Source organism: Capsicum annuum, chromosome 10 (genome assembly GCF_002878395.1).
Source record: "Capsicum annuum cultivar UCD-10X-F1 chromosome 10, UCD10Xv1.1, whole genome shotgun sequence".
Classification (NCBI taxonomy): Eukaryota; Viridiplantae; Streptophyta; class Magnoliopsida; order Solanales; family Solanaceae; genus Capsicum; species Capsicum annuum.
Window position 1 is genome coordinate 2,072,244 of NC_061120.1, and position 10,564 is coordinate 2,082,807.

Below are 10,564 nucleotides of genomic sequence, written 5' to 3' on the forward strand. Positions count from 1 at the left end.
TATATATAAATATATATATAATATTTGACCAATAAGATGGACCTTCAAAAATCTTAGTAAACATGCACAATTAATCAAAAGTTCTGCTTATAAATTAGTACCCCTAAACTATGACCAAATTTGCTAAGACACTCTCCAACTTCACGGGAATCATATTTTAGCATATTATTGTCATACTTTTTAGCTGACGTGGCACCTTTTGTCAACCTTTTTAGCTGACGTGACACTTTTGACATGGGTCCCATTTTATGTAATAAAGGTGTCACGTCAGCACCAAAGGGCGACAAAAAATACGCTAAAATTGAGTTCAGGGAAATAATAGGACCCTGTGAAATTGAAGTGTGTCGTAGCAGCTTTGGTCATAGTTCGGAAGGGTACTGGATGCTTATATCTAAATAAAAACATACTAGTTAGAATTTAGGTATGTTTGTTCATAGCACATAAATTCTACTACTTATAAGACAGACGTTCAAGACATTTTAATGCAATGAACTTGCCGAACTGATCGAAAGTTCTACTTTACGCTTGACCGTAAAGCAGACGTTCAGGACATTTCACTACATCACACTTGTTCAGTTTATAGACAAACGTTATAACTTATTTAACCGGAACCAATATTTAAGACCAGACATTTTGGAGGACAAAAATTCAAGATCGAACTTAATAAGTAGTTCCAAAACTACTGTCCAGCAAAAGAAAGCCCAGAGTTGGCCCAAAATACTCCACTAGTTTAATGAAAAATTTAGAGAAAATACTCAATTACCCGTCTGAACTATACCCAAAAAGGTTACCCTTTAACTAATTAAAAGTGTAGTTTTGACACTCTTAGTGCCTACGTGGTACAACACACTGAAGTGTCCACGTAGGCACTAAGAATATCAAAATTACACTTTTAATTAGTTCAGGGGTAATAGGATCCGCTTTTAAGTTGAGGTATGTCATACCCTTTTTGGCTATTGTTCGGGGGGTAATTGGATATTTTCTTAAAAATTAACATAAACATACCCCTTAACTTATCATATACACAAATCTCTACCCTTACAAGTAACTACAAAAATCTCAATTAATTATGCATCTTTGGCGGCTGTATTGGAGCTAATTATGTATCTCGACGCACCTAAAATCAAAAAAAAGTATATCTTTATTGGATGTATTATGTATCTCGATAGATCAAAAATCGAAAAAGGTGTATCGAGAGATAATTATGTATTTTTACAAAGGAAAAAATGTATCGTCAATGGATGTATCGATAGCTAATTATGTATCTCGAAAGATTCAAAATTGAGATTTTTAGTAATTATGCAAAATTACAAAATGTCAAAATTTTAATTAAATCCCAAACTGTCGAGATTTACGTTATTTGCGTAGTTTAGTTTCCTATAAACTGGTGGTATTATTTGTAAAATTACTAATAAGATATCCTCGATGTAGTAGATGAATTTCACAAAATTAATAACAGAGTTCAGAATTTTCACTAGGGTGATAAAAAATTTAAAAAATAAACACTCGGACTAGTCAAAAGTTCGACATTTATCAAATACAACAACAACATACCCAGTGTGTGGGGTCTGGGAAAGGTAAAGTGTATGCAGACCATACCACTACCTCAGATAAAGTAGGGAGACTATTTTCGATAGACCCCGAGTTAGGACATCTATCAAATACATATAATAAACAATCTTAATCATGAATAATATAATCTTTGTATTGTTTAGATGGAAGTTTCTATATATTTTCAATCTTGTTTAGAACAAAGACTACGTATTTAAATTATTTCAATATTGAAAATTGCCTAAATGTAGCATGACTCACTACATTAGGGGTTCGTTTGACACTAGGGATAAGAAATATAAATTTTAAAATTAATTTTAAGATGAATTTATTTCATATTTAATTGAGATAAAATTAATGGGGGAACTATCTCGAAATTAGTTATCCCGCAACTATAGAGTTATTTTTGTCCCTTTTTTGAAGATGGATAACTAATCTTGAAACAGTTAATTCCAGGATAACTAGTTTCTCGACTAAATGGCCCTTGTTATTAACTAGTCATTAACCAATGCATTTTTCAAAGCGTTAAATTTATTATATTCAAATGGTGGTATAGTAAAAATAAATTTTATTTATTGTTTCTTGATAGGTATGTTAAATCAAACATAAACAAATAAAATTGGACGAAGAGAATTAATATTTATTAAAGATTTATTTTACAAAACTAATCTTATTAATTATGTCTTGAGCAAACATCCAAAAAGACAGAATGACTTTTCACTCAAAATAAAAGCTCTTTTAAAACATCGTACCAATCAAGCCTCAACGACTTAGCAACAAGAGTCGATTATGGAATTGTCATCTATTGGGACGGAGCTAGAATGATAATATATTCAGTATAATTTACAATTAGATCGGAGTATATATATATAAAATGGAGTGTAGCACAAACCTTACTCATATCATACAAAATAGAAGAATTGTTTTCGATATACCTTAGGTATAAACTATCAAAGTAGCAATAATTTTTTTTTTTTTAAAAGAACAAAATATGCTGAAAAAAATAACAATAACTACAATAAAACAAAAAACTATTACCTCATATATTATCAACAACAATCAATTTGTACCCAAAAAAAAAAAAAAAGAATATATATATATATATATATATATATAAGGCAATTAATACCCCACAAGAATAATACATATCAACTTTTAACACGTTGCTAATTTAAATAAGGTTACGTGAAATAATTGACTTGACACAATTTTATGTTAGCAAATGTTATCTTAGACTTTGGTTCTTTATTTTATTTTTTATATGGTTGAAATTATTTATATATATATATATATAGTAGATTTTGAATCTTCATCAGCTAGTTCATGTATTTATTTTTTTACATTTTAAACCCCTTAATAAGAATTTATTAAATTTGATTAAAGGGTAAGAAGGATATTTAAAGTATTTCATGTTTTTGAGTTTTATATTTAAATTATTAGACGTATGAGTTTGAACTATCATGGACTATTTAGTAAAACGCAACTATTTATATATTGTTCACTTTTCCTGTCGGTATCACCATTATTCAATTAAGACGAGTGAAGAATTGATATGAGTTTTGATAAATAATTGATGATAGTTCGATTGGAAACTCGCTCCCCTAATAGTTCAAATTTGAAACTCAAAAAAAAAAAATTGTGAATTATTCAATTTTTATGTGTGTGTTAGCCTACAAATTTCAGGAAATAAGTGCGTCAGAATAATTTTTTTTGCTGAAAATTCATAATTGCGCCCGTGACGATAATTTAAAATATTTTAACAAGACTTTAAAAAGTCCAAACAAATAAATTTAAACAAAAATACTTCTAATCAAGAACAAGTTTCAATAGATAAAAATACTAAAGATAGGCTCCACATATTTTATGTTAAAAAAAAATATTTGTGAAAAATTCTTTATACGTTTTTTTTATATATTAGAGTTCAGGGTGTAATATGATGTAATTATTAGTTAACACTCAAAAATATATAATTTAAATGAAATATGGTGTGGAATAATGGACCATCAAAGTCTAAAGGTACATAAAAAATTTAATTCATGAATATTCGTCTCACTAAATATAAAAATTGGCCATGATAATAATATTTATCAAATAACATCACATCAATGTGAATATATTATTAGTACTATATAATTTAACAAAAAGTATATAATACGTTAAAAGGAATGTTGTTGGCATGTGTCAAATTGGACTTTTTGGGGGTAAAAACGTGATGTAACATGCCTTGTATTTTTTTATTTTTTGTTTTCCACTCGATATCTAATATTCGTATTAAAATCCTGATTTGATTCATTTGTTGCATGACCCATTTCGGGGGTGGGGGTGGGGGAATGAGGAGGCGTTTTCGACAAGATTTTCTTCATATCCAGAAGAATAATGACTCGAATCCGAGATCGACCCCTAAGAGTATAACAATCCCACCACTGCACTGTAACTCATATTAATACGCGTTGTATAATATATAGTAAGGGGTCGCTTTCTTTTTTATGTCGAGTTACACGTTTTTTCACATAATAATAAGTTTGTAGTAACACGTTTAATTCGACTTGGGCATCCAAGACGAATCAATACTAAATTAACTTAGCTCATCATACTGCAATTTTCTGTAGAATTCTGTAAGTATTTATGAGACTGAGTATGAATTTTTGCTTATTACTTTATATCGATTAATATTTGTTTTTCCTTTTTTTATGCTAGGATTGGAAATCCCTGATTGATATAAAACACTGATCGACTCGATTTGGAAATGCACCATTCAATATAAAATAAAAATGTTTAGCATGATAGGATACTAGTCTATCAAAAATTAACAAGCTCGTCATACTGCGATTTTCTACAGAATTCTATACGTATTTACGAGATTAAGTATGAAATTTTGCTTATTACAATTCTATACGTATTTACGAGATTAAGTATGAAATTTTGCTTATTACTTCCTACCGATCGATATCTGTTTTTCTTTTTTTATGCTAAGATTGGAAATCCTTGGTCGATATAAAATATCAGTCGACTCGATTTGGAAATGAACCATTCAAAATAGAATAATTTTTTTTTATCGTGATAGGATACTATTCTACCGCTAAACCGTTGATGTTTATTGATCTAAAACTTTCATTTTTTTCAAAAAATATTTATACACTTTAGTTGCGTTTTTTGCGAAAAATAACCACAATTTAACTACTTAAATTATATATAATAAATTTTTGTGGTTTGACTTTTTTAAACTTTGTGCATTGCAGGAACTTTAACTCACCAAACTGTACCTTTTTAGATTATCTTAAGAGTTGGAATGAAATAAATTGTGATAGAACAAAAGGGACATATTTATTAGTATTGACAATTTCAATTATCTGACTAAAATTGAATGATCAAATAAGCTATGTACACGTTTAAAATATAAATTGTTTGATGTTCACATACTATGGCCCTTCATTATTCAATTGGACAATAACAACTCAATTTTTTTTGAATTTTTTTTTTTTTAATATCCACTCGATGTCTGTTATTCGTATTAGGCTCTATTAAGTTCGAATCTTCATACCATAGAGTCTATTTCTGAGGACGAAATGCTTATAACATAATTTTGCTCATTATCGAGGATTCAAATTCAGAACGTTTAATAAAAACGAAAAGGTCCAACCATCAAACCACGACCAGGGGCGGAGCTATCCTTAGGATATGGGGTTCATCCGAACCCTCCCACAGAAAATTATACTAGATATATATGGTTAAAATTATTTTTTATGTATATATTAGATGTCGAAATCCATTCGATTAGTTCGTATATTCACTTGTGAACTTCTTTAGTGAAAATCTTGATTCCGCCACTTTCCGCTACCTATATTGCAAGGTCCAATTCATTGATTGATACATGGACCATACTTATCTCCATAGTCTATAAATTAATAATGATGGAGCTAAAGTGATTGATTGGGTTTTTTGAAAAAAATAAAAAGAAAGTATAATTATTTATTTGTAATTATAAGTCTCAAGTTTGAATTATATAAATAAAATTACCTTTAATTAGTTGTGGTTAGGATATATATATATATATATATATAAAAGAATATTTGTTCATCCTTAATTATAAATTTTGGATTTGAGTCTTATGAATAGAAATACTATTAAAAGATTTAATCAAAAGTACTTTATCCTCTAAAATGAAATTTTTCAACATAAATTTAAATTAATCAAACCACAAAATGAGCATTAGATATATTAATTGAAAGATATTATTGCGAATTATAAGTATTTGTTGGAAGTTAACAAGGTAGTTGTTACACATATATGTGAAGAAAGACAAACTAATTAATTTGCCAATTACTTATTTGTCAAACAAATTAAAGACAAACAGATAAAAAAGATGGCAAACAACAAAAAATTCATTACTTTTAGAGTTTAATTATAGAAAATTATAGTTTACATAATTAATGAAAAATTTGATTTTGAATTTGTCGAGATATACAATTAGCTTTCGATATATTCAACGAAGATATATTTTTCCTTTATAAAGATACATAATTAGCTCCCAATATATTTTTTTCGATTTGGGATCATCGATACATAATACATCCAACGAAGATATATTTTTTTCGTTGTAAATATACATAATTAGCTCCCAATGTATTTTTTTTTCGATTTGGGATCAGTCGATACATAATACATCCAACGAAGATACACTTTTTTCTTTATAAAGATACATAATTAGCTCCCAACATATATATTTTTTTTATCTGGGATCTGTCAATACATAATACATCCAATGAAGATATATTTTTCCTTTGTAAAGATACATAATTAGCTCTTGATATATTTTTTTCGATTTTGAGACCATCGAGATACATAATTAGCTCCCAATATATTCAACAAAGATACATAATTAGTTGAAATTTTTGTAGTCACTTTGTAAGAGTGAAGATTTGTGTAGATATAAAAGGTTATGGTGTATTTTTATATTATTTTTCCAAAAAAGATTAGCTAATCTAGGAAGTTACTCTCAAGAATATATTTTTTTTTCAATTAACATGACTCATGTAGATGACTAATAAATATTTTAAAAATTCAATCTTTTTTTTTTTAATTTGGTCAGAAAGTGCTTGCCATATGGCAACCTAGTACACAATGACAAAAGTAGGTACTGATTTAATTATTTTTGTAAATAATAAATTGCTCATTTTATATTTTGAAAAAGTACTTCAGTGTAAATAAAAAAAATATTTATTAGATCATTTTTTGGCGTTTAGATGAATATAATGATACATGACTAAGCAATAGATTAATATTGTGATAATGTTTTTTGTATATATAAAAAAAGTTGAAAACAAGCTAAATGAAGACAAAAAGTATTCGTATTTTTATACAAATGTCAAATAAATATTTCAACAATAATAGATACCATATTCGATATAATTTTATAAATAACATTTTGAGAAATAATAAATATTCACATCTTAATATTTAAATAAAAATAAAATAATCAAATATGATGCATAGAATAGCTTTTACCGCCATTGATAAGGACCATTTACGTGAGAAGTAAATTACCATTAAATTAACAAAATTAATTGTTGTTTAAGTTTACGTTAAAGTTTAAAAGCTATAAATAATTTGATTATACCTAGCATTAATCTCAATGAACCACATAGTACTTTGATTACGATTATCTTATTATAAAAAAATTGATATATGATTGAAAATATTTAATTTTATAGTTGTACCTTTACAAGATAGGATAAAAATTTTGTATGTCCTATCTTTTTTAAATTTCATCATGACTATGCTTAATTTAAAATTACAAATTTCAAAAATCTTATCGTTACATTAGTTCTATAACATATATATTCGTTTTTTTTGTAAAACTTCATGGCAATTTAAATTAAGTAATGATATATTTAACTTTTCGTGACAATTCAAATTTAATAATTATTTTTTATCCAAACAAAAATATTTATACCAATTCAATAGATACAAACTCAATAAAGGGGGTAATAAAGTATCTAGCATAAAAAAAGAAATAAAATGCAAATAAATACAAGTAGTATTTATCAAGAAGAAGAACGAACTTTCATTATTATATATATGTACTCTCATGAAATCAATTTCATGCCAACCACAAAATAACAAAAAATAAAAAAATAAAACACTGCATTTCTACATCTAATAAAAATAAAAACAAACTATTTTTAATTTTTTTTTCTGGTAATTTTATTTTTCTCCGTATATTTTTATTTGTTCACTGAGCAGAAATAATTATAGTCAATATAATTGACACCAAAACAACTGTAGTAGTAGTAACTGCTTTTACTGCTGAGTTCTTTGAGCCTTTAGGTGACTGAATATCCGCCGGCGGGTTGTTTCCGCCGCCTGCCGGTGACGGAACACCACCTCCCGGCGGCGAAGTTCCCGGCACTCCCGGGGTGCTCGGTATCGTCGGTGATGGTGTTGCCGGAGAAGTGGTCGGAGATGATGGTGTCGCCGGAGAAGGAGCAAGGCCGGGTGGTGAAGCAGGCGTCTGACTCACTGGAGGTGTAGCCGGTGACACTGAGGGAGATACAGATGGAGACGTTGCTGGAGATGGAGCATTGCCGGGCGATTGACTCACAGGAGGTGTAGCCGGTGACACGGAGGGCGTGGGAGATACCACCGGAGATGTGGCCGGAGATTTTCCTGGAGTTGAAGGTGGAGAAGGAGGAAAAGGACGAGGAGAAGGAGGAGGAGGTGGTCGAATAGCTAACACAACAGTTATTAATTTCTGCGATCCATTTTCGCAATCATTTTTATTTCCACTAATGAAATAAAAAGGACCAGAATGATCAAATTTGAAAATTGAATTTCCATCATCCATTTTCTTAATTGGATTATTTGTATTGCATTTGTCATAATCATCCTTGTTTACCACTAATACTGAATTTGTTCCCTTCTTGTACCTAAACACTATCAAAAAAAAAAATAAAAAAAATCATGGTTATAAAGTAGGTAACACATAACAATCACTACTAAAATCACATGAATTTTCGATAAATCTTTTTCATCAGATTGTTATCATATATAAAGTTAAAATAATATCACAAGTTTATAATGAAAAATCAAATTTCTGATCGAAATGACTTAAATTTTACAAGAAGGTTTTCGATATGATAGAGCATCGAAAAATTTAATTTTCAAGATTTCAATGAAAAGTCAAATTTTTAACGGCTGTTTTCATCAAGCGACTTCAAGAAAATATCGACTTTCAATGTAAAGATCACTAAAACTATTTTAAAAAAGTACAATTTTGATAAATTTCATTTTTCAGATAAGACGATCAGACAGTTTAACACAAATAAATAGTACTTACCAAGAGTGTCATTAACTTGAAATCTCATTCTTTCAGCCCAATGAATATAGTTTTCAGATGGATCAGGAACCCAACCATCTCTACCACCAACATAAAATTGATAACCATAACATAAATTAATCAAACAAGCCAAGACAATTACTAGAAATTGTCTATACAAAGCCATGAATAATAATTACAACAATTTTCTTTTTTTTTGTGATATGTTTTGTTGATACAAGTAGATTTATTTATACAAATAAATCAAATGAGAAAGAAGATGATGAAAATTAAAATAAAACAAAACAAAAAAAAGGAGGAAAGTTCAAGAAAGAATACAAAAGAAGAGAGATAATTAAATAGAGGAAATTAAGAGGAAGTTTTGTAGATTGATGTTGAGGTTTAAGGATGAGAATAGAGTTATTATATATATATTTAGTGTGGGGTAGGGGGTAGAGTAGGGGGTGGGGTAGAGGGGATGGTTATCAATTATAAGGAAAAAAAAATAAAGACAAATTATTTGGAAAAATATGTTTGTTGAAAAAAATAAGTGGAAAAATGTGTTTTTGGTTATTAGGAAAAATTAATATGGATTATTGTGGAATGATTAAGATCTATCTATCTATTTTTAATCAGAAAGGTCTCACGTTTGACTCTTTAAAAATGAAAAAAAAAAACTTATGAGATTATTACCTCAAAAATAGAGTCTACGATGCAGAAACTTAAATTTAGTTGAACCCTAATACGAATATTGAACATCGAGTGAAAAATTAAAATAATTATTTTTATTTAATGTGGAGTAGGGGGTGGGTTAGAGGTTATGGTTGTCAATTATAAGAGAAAAAAATAAAGACAAATTATTTGGAAAAATATGTTGTTGAAAAAAAGAAGTGGAAAAATGTGTTTTTCGTTATTAAGAAAAATTAATATGGAATATGCTGCAATGATTGAGATTTTTCTATCTTTAATCAGAAAGATCACACGTTCGAGTCTTTAGAAATGAATTTTTTTTAATGTGATTGTCACCTCAGAAATAGAGTCTACGATTCACAAACTTAAATTTAATCAAGCCTTAATACAAAAATCGAACATTGAGTGAAAAACTAAAATGTGTGAACGGATTATTCTATTGTTCACTTTTATGCCGCTGTTTCACTTTTTGGGGCCAACCTGTATGAAATTTGACCAATATTTTAAGGTGTATAATTTAATATTTTTAAATTAAAATATAATGGGCGAAAACTATACGAAAAATGCTATAAGTTGCAATTTTTCTAATATTAATATGATGAAAAAAACCACCCGTGAAATCAAAAAGATAGCTGAATACTTTGATTTTCATGCGAAATCTTAAAACTTTGGGTGTCAATATATGTATTTAAACTTTTCAAACATTCACGACTCCTAAATTTTGGGTCTACCACTGATCACCTCGAAAATAGAGTCTACAATATACAAATTGGAATTTAATCGAACCCTAATATGAATATTAAACATCAAGTTAAAAACTAAAACAATTATTACAAAAGGAAAAAAAAAAAGACAAAAGTGTGAACATATTATATCCAATGAAGATACATTTTTTTTCTTTGTAAAGATACATAATTAGCTTCTGATTATTTTTTTTTCAATTTCGAGTCTGTCGAAATACATAATACATCCAACGAATATGTATTTTTTTACTGATAAATCCAACGA

The 10,564-nt window shown here is 28.3% G+C and overlaps 1 protein-coding gene across 2 annotated transcripts; it reads right to left on the reverse strand.

The window, feature by feature from the left end:
- Positions 1–7,591: 7,591 nt before the first annotated feature.
- Positions 7,592–9,276, reverse strand: LOC107845558 (early nodulin-like protein 2). Of its 2 annotated transcripts, XM_047398390.1 has the most exons (3): positions 8,888–9,260; positions 8,035–8,484; positions 7,592–8,004 (listed from the first exon to the last, which is right to left on the reverse strand). In XM_047398390.1, the coding sequence occupies exons 1-3, from the start codon at positions 9,051–9,053 to the stop codon at positions 7,784–7,786; spliced, it is 837 nt and encodes a 278-aa protein (XP_047254346.1). In that variant the 5' UTR covers positions 9,054–9,260; the 3' UTR covers positions 7,592–7,783. The 2 variants fall into 2 exon arrangements, with proteins under 2 accessions (XP_047254346.1, XP_016545436.2); XM_016689950.2 differs by having other exon boundaries at positions 7,592–8,484; positions 8,888–9,276.
- Positions 9,277–10,564: the final 1,288 nt, after the last annotated feature.

Bases quoted from the DNA above. Each gene is read 5' to 3' on its own strand.
- LOC107845558 (XM_016689950.2), bottom strand. From the start codon at position 9,053: ATGGCTTTGTATAGACAATTTCTAGTAATTGTCTTGGCTTGTTTGATT. The intron at 8,485-8,887 runs GTAAGTACTATT...TTTTTTTGATAG, and splicing joins TCAAGTTAATGACACTCTTG to TGTTTAGGTACAAGAAGGGA.